This window comes from Neofelis nebulosa, chromosome 7, assembly GCF_028018385.1.
Source record: "Neofelis nebulosa isolate mNeoNeb1 chromosome 7, mNeoNeb1.pri, whole genome shotgun sequence".
Taxonomy (NCBI): Eukaryota; Metazoa; Chordata; class Mammalia; order Carnivora; family Felidae; genus Neofelis; species Neofelis nebulosa.
Genome location: NC_080788.1, coordinates 145,146,479 through 145,169,651, shown reverse-complemented (window position 1 = coordinate 145,169,651; position 23,173 = coordinate 145,146,479). Strand labels below are relative to the sequence as shown.

Below are 23,173 nucleotides of genomic sequence, written 5' to 3'. Positions count from 1 at the left end.
TAAAAAAAAAAAAAAAAAAGAAATAATACACTTCAAAGAAAAAGAAAAAAAAAGGTAACGTTGACACTAGTAATTGCTGGTAAATTCAGCAGTTAAGCATTTTTAAAATTTTACATGAATTTTAGTAACTTAAAATTCTAAACTTATTTCCACAGAAAAAGTTGATCCTTTCAGTCCTAGTATCAATGTCAAGACAGCAGCTTCCCATTTGACAGTTAGTTTAAAAAAAAAAAAAAAAACCAAAACATTTATTTACTTATTTATTTATTTACTGAGAGAGAGAGAGAGAGAGAGAGACAGAGAGAGAGAGAGCGCGCGCGCACACGGGGGCAGGCCAGAGAGGAAGAGAGAGAATTCCAAGCAGGCTCTGGCCCGACGTGCAGCTCAAACTCATGAACCATGAGATCATGACCTGAGCTCAAGTCAGACACTCAACCAACTGAGCCACCCAGGTGCCCCTGACATTACTCTTAATGCTCATTTTAACTATATTTTACACCTGCTGAGGGTTTCAGGCTTTAAAGTTCATTACAGTTATAGTATAAATTACAATGTGAGTGCTGCCATGTTCTCTTTTTAAAGAGGTGCGGGTAGAAGTTAAAGAACTCGTCCAAGGTCACCCAACAAGTCAGCAAAAAAGTTGAGAGCGAGCCTAAAAGTTTAGCTCCTAGACTACTAACTACTTGACGCTTTCTCAATTCCAAAAGAGAAAAAATGAAGTCAAGCGATTTACCTTCAGCGATACCAAACCTCAAACACAGGAGAACACATCACAAACGCTAACCAAAAAGATGCACCCTGACCAAATGAGAAAACTGGCTACAACAGGACACCACCCTCCTTTCCCCCTAGGTCTTGAGAAACCAAGCAAACTTACTGCTTCTGGATACATTACATCTTAGAGAACGTCCACTCTTCAGTGTGTACGATTTGCTTTCACGCTAACCAAACACTTAAAAATTAATCTGTTATCACCTTTCTCCATGCCTACGTGCTGTGGGACGCATCAGTGTCCTTATTCTCCCAAAAGCCAAGTCAAAGACCACAAATCTCAAAGGTAAGCAGTTCTCAGTGAGAACACAGCCAATAAAGGAAAGGCTCTAATAAAGTTGCTCCTTTTGAAGAGATCTTTTTAAAGGATGATTACATGCTTCACAAAATTAATGTGAAGTCGCCCGTCAAGAAAAAAAGTGATTCTTGTAAAGTAGCTTTTAAGGCATATCCCTCCCTCTTTGGGACATAGTCTGACTTGCTGGACAAGAACAATCTGGGCACGCTCACACAGAACACCCATGAACCAGCCTGGTTGATGAAAACATCATTTCGACCTCCCAACTGTAGTACTCAGTCTTTCCCGTACCATAAGGGCCAAGATGACCCTCTTTAACAATCTCCCGGGAGAAGGCGCCCCGGCGGAGAAAGTGACAGCCGTCCTCCTTCTGATGTTTTCGGAAAGAGTCTTAACACCAGCAGAGGCTCCTAGGAAGTGTCAGTGCGGTCGGTAGCAGGTGGAGTAGCCCTTAGTGCCGAGCAGGTCCTTTCCGACCTAGTCTCAAGCCCTCCGCTGCCGCCCGGATTCCGCCTTCCAGACCTTCCCTAGCCGCCCCGCGCCCCCATTCTCTAGCCCAGAGCGAGACACACAACTCCCGGGAGGCGAGGCAGTCTAAGCAGACAAGACGGCCACCCCACCTCTTCCGGGGACTCGCAGGCCCGCTCCCTGGCAGTGTCAGAGCCTGACGGACCCTGCCAGAGAGAAAGCAACTGTCCCCTTCTGGGGCCTCCCAGGCGGAACCCCGTGGCCCACGGCCCCTTTCCGCCGCCTCCACCCCTCTGAAACACCACCTTCCTTATTCGTGAATCCCCCTTCCTCAGGAGCACCCCAGTGGAGTTACCGGCCCACTCAAAAGTAAGAGCGACCGCCACCCCTATCGGTCACCCTGGGCCCCGCTGTCACCGCCCTGCTCCTGGCCTCCGCCCACGCCCCTGGCGGGCCCCGGTGACGCCCGGGTCGGTACCTTGCGGACCCCCTTGTAGATATAGAAGTAGAGCTCCCGGCCCACATTGAAGCAGAGGCGGTCGCCGTTGCCAGACTGGTCGTTGAGGTTTACGAAGGAGACGCGGACGGGGTTGGATCCCTGCGAGTTGAAGGGCACCCGGTTGGGCCGGCTGTACTCCGAGTGCGGCAGCAGCTTGTACAGACCTTCCCGAGTGGTGAATTGGGTCTTAATCTCGTTCATCTCCTTCCCTCCTCCCTCCGTCGCCATCTTGGAAAGCAGCGTTCATCCTGCCCTAAGTGCCCGGATCACGCCCACCGCGCAGGCGCCGTGCTGGGCTCTCGCTCTTTACCCCCCCCTCCCCCGCCTCTTCCTCCTGGCCCCTCCCACCCGCGAGCCGGCCCCGCGGAGGCCGGCCGAGGGGCAGGGGCGGGCTTGTTTACGGCCGGACTGCGCAGGCGTGCTCACCTGGCGCGCTTGGCGCGCCTGGGCGTCCGGAGGCCCCTCCCCCGGGCGAGGCCCCCGGCCGGTTCCGCTGTCGCGCAGGTGAGGGAGGCTAGGACTGGAGGTCGTGCTAGCCGTGCCGCCGCCTCCGCCTCCCCTTCCGCCTCCCCCCGGGGCTGAGCCGGTAAGCCGATGCCGCGGCGGGGCTGCGGCCGGGAGCGCCGAGGTGAACTGGGGCGACCTCCTCAGCCGCCTCCGGCCATGCCCTGAGGGGACCCGGGACAGCGGAGGGAGGGAGCCGCCGCGGCCGCCGCCCCAGGCGGGCTCCGCACGTGGGGTGCCGGGAGCAAGGCGCTGGAGCCCCGACTCTCTGGCCGGGGGAGGGGGGGGTGCGGGGACGCCCCGAGGCTGGGGGGGGGGGGGCCCTTCCCCCAGGGCCTGCCCTCGGCCCCCCGCACGGCCCTCGGGACGCCCCTGTGCACCTCCCGGAGTCAGTTTCCGAGAAGATAGCGCGGTGGCTCGGTTTCCAGCTTCCCCACCTTCCTTTAGGCGGGCAGGGGGAGAGCGCCCTGGGCGGGCGTACGCGCCGCGGGTGTATTTGCAAGGCCGGTATCTGGGTACCTGCCTGTGGAGAGCACTGGCTAATTTTAAGAAGAGGTTGTATAGACACTTCTGTTTCTGGAGTTTGTCTTCAGCGGGTGTTTAGAGAACAGGGGGAGGGGAGGGCCGGGCCGGGCCGGGGCTTTCCGAGCCAGGGACCGAATCGAAGCCGGAGTCACTTGACTTGCTCGATAGCTTAGCAAGAGCTTTTAAGAAAGTTAGGGGCGCCTGGGTGGCGCAGTCGGTTAAGCGCCCGACTTCAGCCAGGTCACGATCTCGCGGTCCGTGAGTTCGAGCCCCGCGTCAGGCTCTGGGCTGATAGCTCGGAGCCTGGAGCCTGTTTCCGATTCTGTGTCTCCCTCTCTCTGCCCCTCCCCCGTTCATGCTCTGTCTCTCTCTGTCCCAAAAATAAAAAAAAAAAAAAAAAAAAAAAAAAAACGTTGGAAAAAGAAAGTTAGAGACCATTGATTAAAAAGGAAAACAAGAAAGGCTCAAGTGGGATCTACGAGATTGTGTGCACACACCGTGCGAGGCCCGGATGTGGGAGGGCAGGCACACGTGGGGAGCCTTCCACAGTCGCTGCCGTATACCTGCGTTTCTTGGCATGTTGCGCTGGAATATGAAAGTTTCTAAAGCGACAGAAACTTCCCGGGAGAATTCCGGGGGGTCGGAAGCCAACATTTGGTACACCAAGAATGAAGTGTTTCTTTAAATTCAAATCAGAGCTGGAGGGTCGCAAAATTAGTGCATGAAGGGACGTTCTGCAGTAAGGGAGCCTGAATCGCAAGCATCTGTTACAACGCAAGGCGATGGCAGTGGAAACTGCCATGATGTAATAGATTTGACACTAACATCCTGTGTCCTTCGTACGTGTTGGAAAAAAAAAAAAAAAACACTGGAGCAAAATCCTGCTTGTTTAATAAGAGATCCCTAAAATAGCTGAAAGTTTGGGTTGTAATTGTTTTGATATTATCTGCCTTTCTCTGAAAGGCAAATAAATGTCAAAGAGTCTTTTAAAATAGCAGGATAAGCACTGTGGTCACCGTGGATTTATCCCAATTTCCTATAACTGTGATTTTGTATTAAAAATATGTATTTATGATGATCACCTTGAGGGATGGGGACATCCTGAATCCTCTAAAAATAATTCAGCTGTGTTCCCTAGTTTTTGAGGGGGAATAAGACATACTTTTTAGAGGGGAAAAAAGAAACTCGGCAAGCAAAAATTAAGACCAGAAAAATCTCATTAGCCTTCAATTAACCACAGTCAACCTCAGTTAATCATAATACCTGTATGCCTCAGGTATTCGATTAAGGTTTTATGCTATAAGGTTTTATCCGATAAGGTTTTATGTGACATATTTTATTGTCACAGTAATAATAGGCTGTCCCCCTTTGTCCCATTCAGAGCCTTTGGATAATCTCTATTAGCATTTTTTTTCCTCTTGTAGTTGCCCCCACACATGCTGAAGGATTCAATAAATAACACCCAGATTTATATAAGTGGGCCTGACCTAAATAAAGTTCATTTCTCATTTTCACTTTCAAGCCTGGCATTTCTGAATGGGTTGGTGCCTCGGATTCCTCCGTCCCGAAACTTTGTCGGTTCCCTTTGCATTTCCTCAAACTGGAATTATTATATAACGGCTTCATGAATGATTTCCCAGTTTTACATTTTTCTCAACTTTTCTCCATTTATAAACAGCTACCAAATTTTCCTGAAACAATGCTTTAGATGTTATGTTCTCGTGTCAGCGACTTGCACCAACCATATTAAGCCATACACCACGCAATTCATAGCCTATTTTTAGTATTACATTAATTCCCCCACTGCAGTCAAACTTCTGCCTTCACCCATAGCTCTCTCTCTTGCTTAGAAAGCCCTTCCTTTCTTCTTCATACTCTGTTCTTCAAGAACTAGTTAAGTCTCATCGTCAAGCCTTTCCAAGCCTAAAAGCCACAGGGGCACCTGGGTGGCTCAGTCGGTTGGTCGTCCAACTTCAGCTCAGGTCATGATCTCACGGTTTGTGAGTTCAAGCCCACATCAGGCTTTGTGCTGACAGCACGGAGTCTGCTTGGGATTCTCCCTCTCTCTCTCTGCCCCTTCTCTGAGCGTGTGCATGCTCGCTCTCACTGTCTCTTAAAAAAAAAAAGAAAAATCCAGGGGCGCCTGGGTGGCTCAGTCGGTTGGGTGTCCGACTTCAGCTCAGGTCACGATCTCGCGGTCCGTGAGTTCGAGCCCCACGTCGGGCTCTGGGCTGATGGCTCAGAGCCTGGAGCCTGCTTCCGATTCTGTGTCTCCCTCTCTCTCTGCCCCTCCCCCGTTCATGCTCTGTCTCTCTCTGTCTCAAAAATAAATAAATGTTAAAAAAAAAAAATTAAAAAAAAAATCCATTTGCTTAGACCAAGGGAAGCAAGACTGGAAGGGGGAGGTCACTTTGGAGTCTAATTGTAGTAATCCAGGCCAAGGACAGTGGAAACTTGGACTAGGGATGATAGCAGTTGAGATTCAGAGAGATTAGAGGATCCTAGATAGATTCTGAAGGTAAAGCCAGTAGGATTTCCCAACAGAGCAGATGGGATCTGTGGAAGAAATGGAAGGAGTCCAGAATGACTCCAAGGTAAACATAAGCAACCGGAGAGTGGAAATGCCATTAACTGAAACGAGAAGACTGTAGAGGAGCAGGTTTCTAGCAGAAGCTCGGGAGTTCAATTTTGGACGTGTCGGGTATGTCTGCTAAGCCTTTGAGGGAAGTGTCTAGGAGGCGATTGAATAATCAAGTGTGGAGACAAGTCTGAGCTGCTGGCATGCATTTGGCAGTCATTAGCTGAAAGGTGGTATTTAAAGCCTGGGTCCCATCACCAAGACAGTGAGTGTGAACATTGGGACAGACCTGGAGGTACGGTGGGTGTGGAGGAAGAGGAGGAGTATTTGTTGATGTCTTAAAGCATGGCTTTTGTGTGTGTGCGCAGGTGCATGCAACTTAATACAGACAGAATATTCACTTTAGGTCCAATATGTCATTGTTTTTCAGATTCAGAGATTTAATCCATGAAAATTCTGAAAAGCATGTTTGTTTTTTAAACTTTGAGGAGAATGAGAAGGGGCGCCTGGGTGGCTCAGTCAGTTAAGTGTCCGACTTCTGGTCACGATCTCGCTGTTCATGGGTTCGAGCCCTGCGTTGGGCTCTGTGCTGACAGCTCGGAGCCTGGAACCTGTTTCAGATTCTGTGTCTCCCCCTCTCTCTGCCCCTCCCCCACTTATGCTCTCTGTCTCAAAAATAAATAAACATTTTAAAAAATTAAACTTTGAGGAGAATGAGTGGTTGCCACAGTGACTCCTTAAAAAGAAATGAGCAGGGGCGCCTGGGTGGCTCAGTCGGTTGGGCGTCCAACTTCGGCTCAGGTCATGATCTCACGGTCCATGAGTTCGAGCCCCGCGTCGGGCTCTGTGCTGACAGCTCAGAGCCTGGAGCCTGCTTCAGATTCTGTGTCTCCCTCTCTCTCTGACCCTCCCCCAGTTCATGCTCGGTCTCTGTCTCAAAAATAAATAAACATTAAAAAAAAAAATTAAAAAAAAATAAAAAGAAATAAGCATGCACAGGTGTCTTTAGGAACCACATTTAACCCTTTACTGACTCATGTAAAGTAACCAATCTCCAATTTATCTTATTGGTTGAACTTACTCTCTTACTACATTATGACTCGGTATTTTCTTGTAAGACCATTATGGGACTTGAAGACAAATTTGGAAAACATCACTTAACATAGTATCCTTCACATACCAGCTTACTTTCTAAAGCCTCGGATTTGCAGAATGGTAAAACTGACACACAGGATTACTAAATTATGATTTGATATAAATTGATCTTGCACAAAGCATCTTATTCTTTATTCAGTAATCACCATGAAGTAATACAGTACTTAATATTTCACACATATCTTGAAATAAAAGTGCTTTTCAAAGATCTTTTAAAGTCTTCAAATCCCATTTTGTGGGAGTCTGGGCATTATGCTAAGTACTTATACATGCTGTCATTTTCACGCATAACCTTATAAAGTAGGTACTATTTATCCTCTTCTTACAAGTATGAAAACTGAGAGAGTAATGAAATGACTCGTCCAAGTTACTACCGTAGAGCTAGGTAGCTAGCAGAAATAAAATTTGAATTCAGGCCTCATAAGAGAAACATCTTGGAATAAAATAACATACTGGAGTGCCTGGGTGGTTCATTCAGTTAAGCGTCTGATTTCAGCTCAGGTCATGATCTCACGGTTCATGGGTTCGAGCCCCACATTGGGCTCTGGGCTGACTGCTCAGAGCCTGGAGCGTGCTTTGGATTCTGTGTCTCACTCTCTCTCTGCCCCACCCCTGTTTGTGCTCTCTCTCTCTCTCTGTCTCTCAAAAATGAATCAACATTAAAAAAAAAAAATAAAATAACAACATACTAGTTTCTAAACTGTACTAAAAGGGGAAGAATACCAATTCAAGTGGAGCAAACATGTATTTTTTTTCTTTTAACTCAAAACTAGAAAAACTAGGGGCACCTGGGTGGCTCAGTCAGTTAAGTGTCTAACTTCGGTTCAGGTCATGATCTCACAGTTCATGAGTTTGAGCCCCCCATCCAGCTCTGTGCTGACAGCTCAGAGTCTGGAGTCTTCTTCGGATTCCCTGTCTCCCTTTCTCTCTGCCCCCTTCTCCACTTCTGCTCTGCCTCTCTCTCTCAAAAATAAATATTTAAAAAAAAATTTTTTTTAAAGAAAAAACCCACAGACTGGGATAAAATATTTGCAAATCATGTATCTGATAAGGTATTTGTATACATAGATTTCCTACAATTCAGAGAGCAAATAATCTAATTTTAAAATGGACAAAGGACCTGAATATTTCTCCAAAGATATACAAATGGCCAGTAAGCCATTCATAAACATGAAAAGATACTCAACAGAAATGCAAATAGAAACCACAGTCTGATCCCACTTTGCATCTACTGTGATAGTTTAAAAGACACATAATAAAAAGCGGTAAATATGTGGAGAAATTCAAAGCCTCATATACTGCTGGTAGGAATGTAAAAACAGTGCAGGCACCTTAGAAAATAGTCTGGGGGCGCCTGGGTGGCGCAGTCGGTTAAGCGTCCGGCTTCAGCCAGGTCACGATCTCGCGGTCCGTGAGTTCGAGCCCCGCGTCAGGCTCTGGGCCGATGGCTCGGAGCCTGGAGCCTGTTTCCGATTCTGTGTCTCCCTCTCTCTCTGCCCCTCCCCCGTTCATGCTCTGTCTCTCTCTGTCCCAAAAATAAATAAAAAATGTTGAAAAAAAAAAAAAATAAGAAAATAGTCTGGCATTCCTCAAAAGTTTACCATATGACCCAGCAATCCCACTCTTAGGTATATACTCAAGAGAAGTGAAAACATGTCCACACAAAAACTTGTACATGAGTATTTGTTGAAGCATTAGCCATAATAGCCAAAAAGCAAATGTCCACTAACTGATGACCGTATAAACAAAATGTGGTATATCTATGCAACGAAGCATTCAGCCATAAGAAGGAATAAAATACTGATGCATGCTGTAACATGGACAAAACTTGAAAAAGTGTGCCGAGCGAAAGAAGGCAGACATAGCCATGATTCCATTTATATGAAATGTCTATAGAGACAGAAAATGGGTTAGTGGTTGCCTAGAGGAGGGGAGGGTGAGGGAGAAAGAGTGACTGGTAATGGGTATGGGGTTTCTTTTTGGGGTGATGAAAATGTTCTACTTTTTTTTTAATGTTTGTTTTTTGAGAGAGAGAGAGGGAGACACAGAATCCGGAGCAGACTCCAGGCTACGAGCTGTCCACACAGCTAGTGCAGGGCTTGAACCCTCAAACCACGAGATCATGATCTGAGCCGAAGTCAGATGCTTAACCGACTGAGCCACCCAGGCTCCCCAGTGTTTCAATACTGTCTGAGGTGATAGCGGCACAATCCTGAATATACTAAAAACCACTGATTTATACACTTTATAAACGGGTGAATTGTATGTGCTGTTAAACTAAAACCAGAACAGACTATACAGTGCCCACTTTATTTTTCAAACTGCTACATCACTAGAAACAAATACTTCTAGATTGTTTTAACATCTAATAAACAGAGCTATTAGGGTTCTGAATACCCAGAAAGTTTGAGAAGCTCCGCCATAAGGCATGAACCTCCCTCAGTTTCCAAGTTCAACCTGCATTTTTATCTCTATCTGAATCTATTCTTGCTCTTCAAGGATCAAAGGAGGAAGTATCTCTTTCCAAAACGAATTTCTCCACGTGTTCTTGTACTCGGTCCCTCTTATCTCCTCCGGATGCCACCCTCCAGCAGTGTCCTACCCTGTCTCCCAGACAAGCTCTCCCACTGCACTGCTCCACTGCCTCCTTCCGTGCAGCGTAAACTGTTAAGCTGAGCAAAAACAGTAGCAGCAAAGAGGGCCTGGGGGTCTGTTCTGCCTGAGAGTTTGGCAGTGGTGTTTCTCTGATTGGAAACACCTCTATCGCCCGTCTCCAGCCCCAGCCTTAAAAGATCCACAGCTGTCTCCCATCCCCTCGTAAACACGGCTCCACGTGTGCGGTTTTAATTGTCTTAGACCCTGGGGATAAGACTCAAAAGTGGGTTCCATCCCGTAGGAATAAAAGAAATTCCATAGCATAGTGACAAAAGAAGCAATATAGGAAGAAAACGAAAGCATCGTTTGTCAGGAGGCTGTGACATTCTGTTACTCCCAGGCATAGAGCCAGTGGGATTATTACTTAGAGTATTCTTAGCACTGCACCCAAATGAGGACATCGCTTTTTGTAGCTAGAGCTTGTGGAGCTTTGTTTTTCATTGTGAAGCTTTTCCAGTTAGAGCTTCAGTTACAGACTTTCCAAGCAGCCCAGTAAACATGGTGGATTTTATCTCTTTAGAGATTAGAGCAAAGACATTCAAGTTTAATAACCTCATTTATAGTTTCTGACTTTTTCTGAGAACCTTAAGCAGGAAAGAGAGAAAAGGAGGTTTGGGGCAAAAAAAGAAGTTGGTGTACTCTGTGTAAAGAGAAAAAATTAACATGCCGCTTATACACGATTAGGATGTACTTCTCGGTCACCCCCCTGGAGACCTCTTGTCGACATTTTGGGACTGTTGAGACGGACCCAGTAAAGCTGAGTGATTCTAGTCACAGGTTTCAGTGACGTAGCAGTTGGGGGCCTGTGACAGAAAGGCAGATGCGTTTGTTATCAATTCAGATTCCACTTTAGTAGTCACTGTTTGGGAAAGTAGAAATACAGTTTTCGATACTGAAAAGATCTAGTCTAGGACGGGGTAGGGAGTGTTCTCTGAAAGATTATCTTCAAAGAAGAATGTTTCTGTTACGAACCCAGCTAGACAGAGTTTACTAACAGGAGGACCCAGTCTTTACTCTTTGGAACTGGAAGAATCCCCTGTTGTATCACGAGGCACATAGCAAATGCTCAACGTGTACTGAGTTGAAGTTCTAGTTTTCGCCTCTTCCTCCTTGCTGATATCTTTGTGGGGTTTTCTCTTTCTCTTCCTGGCGTTTCTGTTTGCGCACGTTCCCTAACCGAGGTGCGGCACTTGTGGTTCCTCATACCTGCCGCGCCTGCGCTTCTGTGCCTTTGCACAGTCCCTTTCACCTGTGCGCGTCCGAAGGGCCAGACTGCTGCCTCGTCCTTTAAGCCTTACCCAGCGGATTGCCTCTGCCTGCCGGGCCCTGTACTCTGCCTGGGTATCCCTCAGAGTCCAGCTGGAAGGCTGCTTTCTCAGAAGGGCTTTGGCTGACACACCCCAGCTCTGGGCTATGTCACCGTGTATCTTCTCAGCTTTGTTATTTCCTTTGCGAGACTTGTGTATTTAAGTCACATCCGCCTCTGCCGGTGGACTTTAAGCTCTCTGAGAACAGGGATCCCTTCTTTTCGTTCAGCACTTTGTTTCTAGGTTGGGTACTGGCATTCAAGAGGTATTCTACATAGTTGCCAAGTGAACCAGTCACCTTTGAGAAACATTCTCTAACTTTTAGCACTCACGTTAATACTTAACTTTATGATGACATTTGTTACGTGGCTGTCTCATCTCACTAGATTGTTAGCTACACGTGATCGCAGTTCACATACTTGAAAACATGCCCGTTCGTGCTTTTTCTCATACCTTAGCCCTGAGGTGAAACTTTGCTTTAGGGTCACGTCACTTGTACTTCCAGATAGTTCTGCTTCTAGTTCCTATTGGGGGTGGGGCAGGGGGTAGTTCAGCCCCTTGCTTACTTTATGTATTTCGCTTTCAAGTAAATACCTATTGAGCAGGCGCATTTTGCAGTCACCGCCTTAGCCCTAGCTCAGTCTGTTTTCTTCTCCGCAAAGCCCCCCGTCCCCCCCAAACCAAAACGTATTCTCGGAGAATAATCTTTAAGAGTCACGTTTCAATTTAGTAGGCTAAAATATTGAATTTGCTGGAGAATTTTGCACGAGAATTATCAACTGAATATTGCAGCTCTAGATCTGCTTGTTGGGGTAAGAAAAGATCATGAAAGGTCATTGGTGCTCAGGACTGTTTAGTGGATAGAATATGAACCCAGAAAAGGGCATTGGACTTAAAGTCAAAAGACATGACGTGAGTTCTCCTCATGATTCCATTATTATTGTGCCGAATGTGCTAGCCAGTGCACTAGGAAAAAGTTCAAAGTGAAATTACCATAATTTATCTAGGACTATATATTGGAAAACCTAAGAGGATCAACTGAAAATCTCTTATTAAACAATAAGTGTAACAGGGTAGCAGGTTATAAAATTAATATGCAAACTTTGTCATGTGACAATAGTAACAAATTTAGATATACCAAAAGTTCTATTTAAACTCATCATTGTTAAATATGACAAAACTCCTATCACTCACAATGACACTCTAAAATGCAGGACTAACCTTACAGTTGCTCGTACCCATCATACAGACAACTGGGGGTCTTTAGTCTCATTGACAGCAGTGTGGACGGTGCCCCCTGGGGTTGGGTTGCACAGCGTCTCTGAATATACTTAGAAAGTTTTCAGAAACTACTTGAAAAAATCCTATAAAACCTGTAAAGAAACTAAAATAATTAAATGAAACACCTTGTTTTTGGGTGAGAAGACACAACACGGTAAAAATGCCAGCTCTTTCGGAATGAATGTGCAAATTGAATGCAGTCCAAATCTAAACAGAATTTCCTTTAGAACCAGTCAAAACTATTCTAAATTTCATTTGGCAGAATAAGATATTGAGAATCATTGGAAATTCGGGGGAAAAAAAAGTAATATTGGGGGAGGACTTGCCTCCCAAATATTAAAATGTATTCTAAAGCCTCCTTAGCGAAAACACGAATGCAGTGTAATGGAGTACGGAATTCGACCCCGATAAGAATGGGCATACGGTAAAGATGACAGGGTTAATTTAATAAAAGGTATTGGAACAACCAACTAGCCGTTTGTAATAAAAGAAATCGAGGTTCCTACTTCTCTCCTTATTCCAAAATAAACTCCAGATGGATCAAAGATTTAAATATAAAAGAATTAACCATAAGAATCTAAAAAGAAGCTACTTGAATAAGTATATTTGTGATCTTGAAATAGGGAAGGCTTTTCTAGACATAGCCCCAAACAAATAAGCCGAAGGATATTTTTATTCTGTAATTTGCATGGTACAAAATACCATTCAAAAAGACAACAGACTTGGAAAAAAGATTTGTAACACATATGGCAAGTGCACAAAATCCCTAAACTTGAAAATACTTCTTTAAATCAGTTAGAAAGGAAACCTAACCCAGTGGAAAAAAATAGACAAAGGGCCTAGCAAGCAGCTCACAAAAGTTGCATTTTTCGGGCTTTTTATTTCTGACTTCTGAGTTTCCTGTCCTGCCTAGAAAGAACTTCCCCACTCCAGGATGCTTAACTTTTCTTACGAAAGATACACAAATTAAAACTTTTTACTATCACGTTGGAAAATAGCAATTATCAGTATAAAATTGATAGTATCGCCACAGTTTTTGGTGTTTATAGAAGTATTAAGAAGGATTGACAGGAATGTAAATTGATATTTGGAGGGCAGTTTATGAATGACTGTCAAAATATGTATTGTAGTTCCATTGACTTAACGACTCCAATTCTTAGGAATCTATCCTCACAAATGTACAAAGTTTATGTACACAAGGATTTGCACGAAGCATTGTTCCATTTAATAGTGAAAAATTGGAAATTGCCTAAATACTCATCAATAAAGAATTAGATAAATTATGGAAATTCTGTACATTGCAGTTGTTAAAAATGCATAAGGCCATACATACTGACATGGAAAGAGTACGTGGGAGTTCATTTGTGAGAAGTTAACACTTCCATATACAGTGGTACCCATGGTTCTGCCTCCAGAGTTTCAGTTACCCATGGTTAACTGGGGTTCCACAGCACATGAGCCTCCTCCTGACTGTTGTCCGAAGGTCAGTAGCGGCCTCATGCTACATCACAATGCCTACGTTATTAACCTCACTTCATCTCATCACATGGGGATTTTATCTCCTCACATCTGACCCAAAAGAGGAAGGATGAGTGCAATACATAAGGTATTTTGAGAGAGACCAGTTTCACATGTTTTATTACAGTACTATTTCATTATAGCACTCTGTTTTGTCATTGTTAATCTCTCACTGTGCCTGATTTGTAATAATTAAGCCTTATCATAGGTATGTATGTATAGGAAAAAAACAGTATATGTAGGGTTCAGTACTCTCTGTGGTTTCAGGCATGCACTGAGGGTCTTAGAATGTATCTCCCGTGGATAAGGGGGACTCCTGTACCTATAGGGTTTTGTTAAGCCCAGAGTTTGAGAACTGACTATAGGACTCACTTTTTAATTTTGGAGAGTAACTTCCCAGAATGTATTGTGCTGGAAATTATGGTGTCCTATACATGACATGTAAAGGCTCAAAAGGCAAAGTGTATATAAAATCTCTTTTTAAACAGCAATACACCATATACACCATATATATACCATATATATGGTAATCAAAAGTTGCTAAATTTGGATGACCTCCATGATTATCCACATTCTAACAAAGCTAATAGACCTATAAATTTTTCCAAATGGACTTAATGTAATACTATTTTTTTTGGTCTTCATAAACAATTCTTTAAGTTTTTAGGGGATAACAGACCCACTACAAAAACCCATGAAAGCTTTGAACCCCATTCCTCAACCCAAATGCATATACCTGCCATATTTTATATATGAACTTTTAGGGTTTGATAAGACACTTCATCAAAACAATCCATGGACTCCTACTATAAACTTCAGTCTTCACAGTGAATAAAGAGGAAAACAGTTCAATGCTGCGATTGGCTTGTGACCACCCCCCCCCCCCCCAACACACACACAAGGATATGTTAATGTTCTAACCCCTGGTTCTGTTAAATATGATCTTATTTAGAAATACCATCATTGCAAATGTATTTAAATTAAGATGATGTTTTTAAGGTAGGCCCTGAATCCATTATGACTGATATCCTAATAAGAAGGAAAAAGGCACCTGGGTGGCTCGGTCAGTTAAGCGTCCGACTTTGGCTCAGGTCATGATCTCACAGCTCGTGAGTTCAAGCCCCACATCAGGCTCTATGCTGACAGCTTGCTTAGAGCCTGGAGCCTGCTTCGGATTCTGTGTCTCCTTCTCTCTGCCCCTCCCCCGTTCACACTCTGTCTCTCTCGGTCTCAAAAATAAATTAAAATGTTTAAAAAAAAAAAAAAAGGAGGAGGAAAAACATAGGGGTACCTGGGTGGCTCAGTCAGTTAAGCATCCAACTCTTGGTTTTGGCTTAGGTCATGATCCCACAGTTTGGTGAGTTCAAGTCCCACATCGGGCTCTGCACTGATAGCACGGAGCCTCCTTGGGATTCTCTGTCTCCCCCTCTCTCTCTGCCCCTGCACCACTTTCGTTGTCTCTGTCTCTCTCAAATAAAATTAAAAAAAAAAAAGGAAGGAAAAGGACACACAAGACTCATGGTTGGGGGGAGGGGACACCAGGTGACACAGGTGGTGACAAAAGTGCTGCTGCTGCAAGCCAGGGAACACCCAGAGTTGCCAGCACACCGCCAGAAGCAGGAAAAGACAGGAAGTTTCAGAGCATGGCCCTGCGGACACCGTCACTCCAGACCCCTGGCTGCCAGAACCGTGAGGCCTTAAACATCTGTTTTAAGGCACCAACTTTGTGGCACTTTGTTACAGCGGCCCTAAGAAATATCATACAGATGCTATCGGCAAAAAGGATATCGAACGTGAATTTTAGGGGCACCTGGGTGGCTCAGTCGGTTAAGCATCTGACTTCGGTTCAGGTCGTGATCTCACAGTTTGAGTTCCAGCCCCACATCAGGCTCTCTGCTGTCAGCACAGAGTCCCCTTTGGATCCTCTGTCCCCATCTCTCTCTGCCCCTCCCCCACTCACTCTCTCCATCTCTCTCTCTCTCTCTCTCTCTCTCTCTCTCTCAAAAATAAACATTAAAAAAGTGAATTTTAGATATGCAGAATATGCCAATTGGGGAAAAAAGGTAAAATTATTATTTGCAAATGATATTGTTTGCATAGAAAGTGGAATAGAATGAATGGAGAAACTTCAAACAATAAGAGAATTTGCATATATTTTATATGTACAAGCTACAACTAGTTGGTATATGGAAAGCTCCATTTACAATAGCCACGAATAAGATGGAACATCAAGGAATATATTCAGTAAGAACTGTAAGATCATGATAGTAAAAACTTTAAAATACTACACAAGGACTCCGAAGAACAACTAAACAAGTGGAACAGCACACCATGTTCTCGAATAGAAAGACTCAACATCATGAATGTATTCTTCCTAAATTAACCTATAAATTTAATGTGACTCCATTAAATTCCAAACCATGTTTGGAAAATAGGCAAGATGGTATCAGAGTTCAAGTGGAAAAAATAAAAAACAAAGCTCTGAAAATTCTAAAAAGAATAAAGGGGAAATCCACTCTGTTAAGTATTAAAAAGAAAATACACTAAGTCGTGTAGTGCAGGCACGTGAATAGGTCAACAGAACGAGAATTTCAGAAATAAACCTAAATATACAAGAATTTTGTACATAAGTTGTTTCTTTTCCTAAAGTATTTATTTTAAGAGAATGAGACTCCCTAGCAGGCTCCACACTGTTAGCACGGAGCCCAAAGCAGGGCTCGAATTCATTGAGATCATGACCTGAGCCAAAGTCAAGAGTCAGACGCTCAACCGACTGAGCTACCCAAGGGCCCCTGTCATTATTTTGATGTTATTTAAAATGTGTAAGTAAAAGATGAACGTTTAATAAATAGGATTAGGACAACTGGGTAGCCATCTGAGGGAAAAAATCCAAATGGATGAAAAATTAAAATACAAAAAAAGAAAATAGGACCAATAAGGGGAGACTTCTTTTTTTAAGTTTTTTTTAATGTTTTGTTTATTTTTGAGAGAAAGAGTGAGTGAGCGAGCAAGCAGGTGCGGGGCAGAGAGAGAGGGAGACACAAGAATCCAAAGCAGGCTCCGGGCTCTGAGCTGTCAGCACGGAGCCCGACGCGGGGCTTGGACTCACATACTGTGAGGTCATGACCTGAGCCGAAGTCAGACGCTTAACTGACTGAGCCACCCAGGCGCCCCGGGAGACATTTTTAATAATCTTGGAACGTAGAAGAAAGTCTATCTCAATAAGACGCAGGGTGCGGAAGCCATAGAATAAGTTTGACCACACTGAAGAATGTTTTCCCTCCTCAATACTTGCAGATGCTACAGTCCCTACTACCACGATGGCATTTTGGTCCCCCTCAAGGACCTTCCAGGGACCTTTCCCTCTAAACCAAAACAATAACAAACAAAGTAAACAAAGGAATGTGTGTTTCAGCACAGGCCATTTTCTTCTACTTCTCCCCGTGTTTCTAATACCCCCAAACTCAGCCATGATGCAGCTCAGGCGAGGCCCAAAGCCTTGCTAGCGGGGCAGTTCGGGAAGGGCAGGCACAGTGGAGGCTGGGGCTGCCTCCCTGGCTCTCCCCTGTCAGGGAAAGCAGGAGGCTGTAGGCAGCTGGTGGATGGAGGGGGCCCTGGCCCTGCTCCCATAGCAGCATCACCCAAGCCACACGCTGGAAGCTCTCTGCTCCCTGCTCGGCTGCCCATCTCGCACCTTTATGTAAATTCTCTGACTCCCCTTTGCATGGAAAATAAAAGAGCTTTGTTTTTAAAAAAAAAAAAAAACAGTTTTCCTTTCCAATAAACCACTATAAGCAAATTCAACAAACAAGAAACTGGGAAAAAGTGAAGAGCTCCTACAAATCAGTTAATGCAATGGGCAAAGGTTATGTGAGCAAACACTTAAGAGGGAAAAAAATGGAAACATGTCTCTCAACCATGAAAAGATGCTCAATCTCACACTTCAGAAAAATGTAAATTAAGATAACAGATAAAAAATCTCCCACCTTTTTTCAAAGTCAAGAGGTTTGGTGACTACCAGGTATGAGGAAACATACTCTCATATATTGCTGGTGGTGGTATATATGATACAAGCTCAATAAAGAATAATTTGCCAGCGATTAAAACAAATCTAAAATGTATGCACTCTTGGGGCTTCTGGCTGGCTCAGTCCATTAAGCGTGTGATTTCAGCTTGGGTCATGATCTCGTGGTTCGTGAGTTCGAGCCCTGCATCCAGCTCTCTGTCAGCCCACTTTGGATCCTCTGTTCCCCTCTCTCTTTGCCCCTACTCTGCTCACGCTCTCTTGCTGTCTCTCAAAAATAAATGGACATTAAGAAAATAAAACGTATGGGCGTCTGGGTGGTTCGGTCGGTTAAGCGGCCGACTTCGGCTCAGGTCACGATCTCGCGGTCCGTGAGTTCGAGCCCCGCGTCGGGCTCTGTGCTGACAGCTCAGAGCCTGGAGCCTGTTTCCGATTCTGTGTCTCCCTCTCTCTCTGCCCCTCCCCTGTTCATGCTCTGTCTCTCTCGGTCTCAAAAATAAATAAACGTTAAAAAAATTTTTTTAAAGAAAAGAAAATGTATGTACTCTTGAATCCAGCAACTCCACTTCTTGGAGTTTATCCTCAGAAATCTAGATTTCTCATCCTTGCAGATATCTAACCCTTTATTTTCTGGAAAAGGCAAAACAAAAGAGTTTCTATACAGGGGATACTAGGCTAAATTAAGGTCACAAGTAGTATCTTGAAAATGGGGATTAAGAGAGAACATGTGATTACTGAATGCTGGGGTCCTCATCCTGTTTTCCTCACTAAGCCGGCACTGAAAACTAAATCTTACTCTTCATGCAGAAATTTTAAAAGATTCTTTTCCGGAGAGTCTGACAACTCCCAAGATACCGGCATAAGAGTTTGCCCAACAAATGGCCCATACAGAATACCCTACAGTGACCCCAAAGTCTCAAAGTCCTAAAAACCATATGCTCAGATCTTCCAAAAATGTTTTTTAGTCCCTGGCTCTTAATCATAAGCAGGCAACCAATGATTATCCAGACATCAGAGAAAAGCTTCTAAACATGAGTTTTGGAGATCAAAACAAATGAACGGGGAGCAGGAGGTTGGTGGGGGGGGGGGAGCAGTGTTGGAAAAAACAGGCAAGAAGATGAAAATTTTAAAACATGCTGACATTCTCAGATAAGTACATATTACATCTATGAAACAGGACATTTTTATAAGAAACTTTAGAAAATAAAAAAAACTTCGGGGCACCTGGGTGGCTCAGTCTTCTAAGTGCCCGACTTCCTCTCAGGTCATGATCTTGGGGTCCGTGAGTTTGAGCCCCATGTTGGGCTCTGCTGACAGCTCAGAGCCTGAAGCCATTTCGGATTCTGTGTCTGCCCCTGCCCCACCACGTGCTCTGTGTCTCTCTCCTTCAAAAGTAAACACTAAAAAGAAAATTTTTTAAGAAAATAAAACCTCTTAGATATTAAAAATGTAGATAGCAGAAATAAAAACACTAGAAGGGTTGAAAAGGAAAATTGAGAAAGTCTCCCAGGAAGAGCAACCAGATAAATCCTAGGAGAAGGAGATAGAAAGAGTGCCACCCTGAGAGGTCCAGCATCCAAACACCGGAGGAGGAAATCATCTACAGAATGTTCAAGAAAAATGTCCGGAACAGAAGGACACGGATTTACAGGGCAAATGAGCCCACCGAGTACCCAGCAAAGTGGATGAAAATAAATGCATACGAGGCACAACGTTGTGAACTCTTTGAACACTTGGAATAAAGAGAAGATCCCACGAGCTGGCAGAGAGAGAAAACCTCACAAAGGATCAGAAATCAGAATGGCTTCAGACTTCTCAGCAACTACACCAAAAGCCAGAACTCCACCTAGAATATAAGCCCTTTGACTCTGTCTCTCTGTATCTTAGTCTCTGTTGTTCACAGATGTATCCCAAGTGCTTAGAGCACTGCCAGGCATGCGTTAGGTTCTCAATAAAAATTTGTTGAATGAAAGAGAACAGTGGAGAGAGAATTCCAAAATTCTGAGGGAAAGTCTCTTCCAGCCTATAACTAAAGCCATCAATCAAGTGGATTGTTCATGACCTTGGACATGTAAGGTCTCCAAACAGTTTGCCCTCCATGTACCCTTTCCCAGGAAGGCATGAGAGGATATGCTCCACCAAAACAAGAAAGGCAAGCAGTACAGAAACAAGAGGGAAAGACATAGGGGGCCCCTAGGAAGATGGTGATAATAGTTGTGCATCAGCTGTAATGGGCAGCCAGTTCAGATTGGAGCAGGTGCCAATGCCCACTGCCATTGTCGTACCATTTTGTCTAGGGACAGAGTGCCCTGGTTGTCCTGGCCCAGATCCTCATCTGTACTCGGTTTGCCTGGACCGTCTACTAATGAGTCTCCTGCCCTCCCTTCCATTCCCTGCCACCAGCATTAACTAAGAGCCTTCATTTCACACCGTAGAAATAATTCTACTCTGACCTACTCCCGAGCAGGAGTAGCAGAATGAACTAAGGAGCGGAAAGTACAGCAGATCCCACTCGTCTTGCTACTGTCCCTAAGAGACACACAGTCCAGTCAAACGCTCCAACTGTGGTGACCTCTGTGTTTCCCAGGCTTCATAACCTTGCTGCAGACGTTCCCCAAGACCACCCCCAAGTTCAGTGATTTGCCAGGAGGACTCACAGAACTCAGCACATAGTCGTACTCAAGGTTTTGCTTTATTACAGTGAATGGACACAAAATCAGTGAAGGAAAAGGCCATGGGCAAAGTCTAGAGGAAATCAGGTATGAGCCCGGAGTCTTCCAAGTGGAGTCACCCAGGACATGCTTAATTCCTCCCGCAACAAATTTGTGATAATCCATTAGAGACTTAGCACCAAGGGTTTTTATTGGAGGCCAGTCATACAGGCATATACCAAACTTCCACAGTCCCAGAAGGAAAGCAGGTGTTCAACATAAAAACTACATTTGCACAGTTTTTGCACGAAGGGCTACTCTTCCCATTTAGAGAATGATGGGAACACTTCTAAGATCCAAGTTCCCAGGTACCAGCCATGGGCCAACCTTGCAAGCAAATAGACCTTTCTAAGGAGTGCGGTCTTGGGCCTGCTGTGTGAACTCTTCTGCACCATTGCCCACTGATCCTACCCAGAAGGGGTCCTGTAAGCAGTCAGGGAAGCAGAAGCCAGACTATGATGTAGCCCTCTAGTTATATTTTCCTGGAAGCCTTCATTTGGATAGTGGTAATGTTGCCTTTCCCTTAACACAAGTAGATACGTGCTTGCCATTTAGTTTTTTGTTTTGTTTACTGAAAGATCCTGTTAAGGGACACACAAAGGTGGTAAAACTACAAAGGAAATCAAAGGAATGAGTGATGGGTTTTGTCTACCAAAACCCATTCTCCCTATCTCCCCTGGTTACAGAGTTGAGATTGAGCAGCATGTGGACGGCTGTACGACAAAAGTCTTGTTTATGAGCCTAAGTAGAAGTGATGTGCTCCTTCTGGGTGTGGGTCTAAGACTCTAGGGTGCCTTTCCCGTAATTTTTCTTTCCCTTTACTGCTGGCTGCCCCCCAGAAGTGCCAATGACACAGCGTCCGCCACACAGACAGTATGACCGCTCAGAGCAGGAGCTGCCCCACCAACCTGGCCCGTTCACATCAGTCTAAATGTGAAAAAGAAGCACTTCATTTCCTAATGCAGTATCTTTGAATATCTTTGCTACAGCACTTTATCTCCACCCTACCCCCCATCTAATACAAAATGGTGACACAAGAGACAAGATGATAGCTACCTTAGGGAGAGCTAAGACCTAGACCTGAGGGAGCTCCCAAGACCTAGTAATGTTTTGGGGTTTTTTAATTTATTTTGAGGGAGAAAGGGCACACGCAGGGGGCGGAGAGAGAATCCCAAGCAGGCTCTGCACTGTCAGTGCAGAGCCAGATGTGAGGTCTGAACTCACGAACCGTGAGATCATGACCTGAGCTGAAATCGAGAGTGGGAAGCTCAACTGGCTGGGCCACCCAGACACCTCTAGGAATGCTGTTTCTTAGCCTGAGTGATGGGACACTGGTATTGGCTTTATTCTTCTTTTTAATCATACGTATGTATTTTATATACACTCTTTTGTATGTTTATATGTATGTAGGAATCATTCCACAATTTAAAAAGAAACTTAAAAATACAATCATAATGAAAGGCACCTGGCTGGATCAGTTGGTAGAGCGTATGACTTGATATTGAGGTCATGAGTTCAAGCCCCACATTGGGTATAGGATTTACATTTAAAAAAAAAAAAGTAGGGGCGCCTGGGTGGCTCAGTCGGTTAAGCATCCGACTTCGGCTCAGGTCATGATCTCGCGGTTTGTGGGTTCGAGCCCCGCGTCAGGCTCTGTGCTGACCGCTCAGAGCCTGGAGCCTGTTTCAGATTCTGTGTCTCCCTCTCTCTCTGCCCCTCCCCCGTTCATGCTCTGTCTCTCTCTGTCTCAAAAATAAGTAAACATTTAAAAAATAAATAAATAAAAATAAAAAATAAAAAAAGTAAAAATGAAATCCATTTGTGTAATAAAATTTAAATGAAATGCCCATTGTCCTACTAAAGTCAGGACAAGACCAGAATTTCCATCTCTACCACCATTTAATATTGTACTGAAAGTATTAACCAAAGCAATCAGACAAGAGGAAGAAATCAGATGTATAAAAATTGGGAAAAAAGTAAAACTTTTGCTATTTGTTGATGATATGATCAAGTACTTAGAAAATCCAACAGCATCAACCAAAAAGACTGCTATTAAGGAGTGGCGAGGTATACAGTTATCTGCAGAAATCTTTATGCACACAAATACATAAACAGTACTTCAGCGACCATCCTCGTACATGTCCTCGTATGGACCCCTGTGAGCATTTGCCTTTATATGTGCTCAGGAGCAAAATTGCTAGGTCAGAAGGTTCACAGAGTCTTCATTGGATTGAAACTGCCAGATGGCTCTCTAGAACAGCTGCACCAGCTGACACAACCGCCGGCATCCTTGCCCATAGTTGCCATGTGCCCCAGAGAATGTACTTCTGCAAAACCACGAGCCAAAGCAAGAAAGAAGAAGACATGGGATCTAGGAAGTAAGGATCCTAACTGAGAAGAGCAGCAAAAGGAATCGCCAGGCTGTGCAACAGGCCTAGGTTGGAGCAGAGGGATGGAAGGCTGTGAAAAGGAGGGGTCTAGGAAATTAATAGGTGATCCGTTGCATTTAAGTGTTCTGAAAATGTTACATTGATAGGTATTTGAAGGATCTGTTGGAGACTTGAGGAAAAATGTTTATATGAAACAAAACAATGCAAACATAAACGCGAGGCAATTACTGACAGAATAACTGGAAGTTATCCAAAAAGGGAGGCATGTAATGGTTGGGGTTGTAAGTGGTAAAAGAGCTAAATCTGCATCTACCGTAACAGGAAGTCAGTAGCATCTATTGGTAATTTAAAAGTATCTGGGGGCACCTGGGTGGCTCAGTCGGTTAAGCATCGGACTCTTGGTTTCAGCTCAGATCATAATATCATGAGATCGAGCCCCACGTCATCAGCGTGGAGCCTGCTTGGGATTTTCTCTCTCCCTCTCTCTCT

At 44.5% G+C, this 23,173-nt stretch overlaps 1 protein-coding gene and 3 long non-coding RNA genes across 24 annotated transcripts in view; 2 read left to right on the top strand and 2 right to left on the bottom strand.

The window, feature by feature from the left end:
- Positions 1–2,331, bottom strand: part of WDR20 (WD repeat domain 20) — a 67,544-nt gene extending 65,213 nt beyond the window's left edge. For 5 of the 19 annotated variants that reach the window (XR_009264806.1, XR_009264807.1, XM_058740311.1 and 2 more), the window contains exon 1: positions 2,016–2,326. Coding sequence is in view for 10 of the 19 variants with exons in the window: in XM_058740311.1 (XP_058596294.1) it covers positions 2,016–2,264 (249 nt within the window). In the remaining 9 variants the exon portion in view is untranslated. Of the gene's footprint in view, positions 1–2,015 lie in introns of all 19 variants that reach the window. The other 14 variants (XR_009264801.1, XR_009264800.1, XM_058740308.1 and 11 more) reach the window with 8 other exon arrangements.
- Positions 2,332–2,442: 111 nt separating this feature from the next.
- Positions 2,443–23,173, top strand: part of LOC131517760 (uncharacterized) — a 29,142-nt gene continuing 8,411 nt past the window's right edge. For both annotated transcript variants that reach the window (XR_009264813.1, XR_009264812.1), the window contains exon 1: positions 2,443–2,622. This is a non-coding gene — a long non-coding RNA (uncharacterized LOC131517760). The remainder of the gene's footprint in view (positions 2,623–23,173) is intronic.
- LOC131517764 (uncharacterized) lies at positions 5,425–6,345 on the top strand. Its single transcript, XR_009264817.1, has 2 exons — positions 5,425–5,766; positions 6,074–6,345. It is a non-coding gene; the product is annotated as an uncharacterized LOC131517764 (long non-coding RNA).
- On the bottom strand, positions 9,991–13,489 carry LOC131517763 (uncharacterized). Of its 2 annotated transcripts, none has more exons than XR_009264815.1 (3): positions 13,379–13,489; positions 11,982–12,133; positions 9,991–10,256 (listed from the first exon to the last, which is right to left on the bottom strand). It is a non-coding gene; the product is annotated as an uncharacterized LOC131517763 (long non-coding RNA). The 2 variants fall into 2 exon arrangements; XR_009264816.1 differs by having other exon boundaries at positions 13,375–13,484.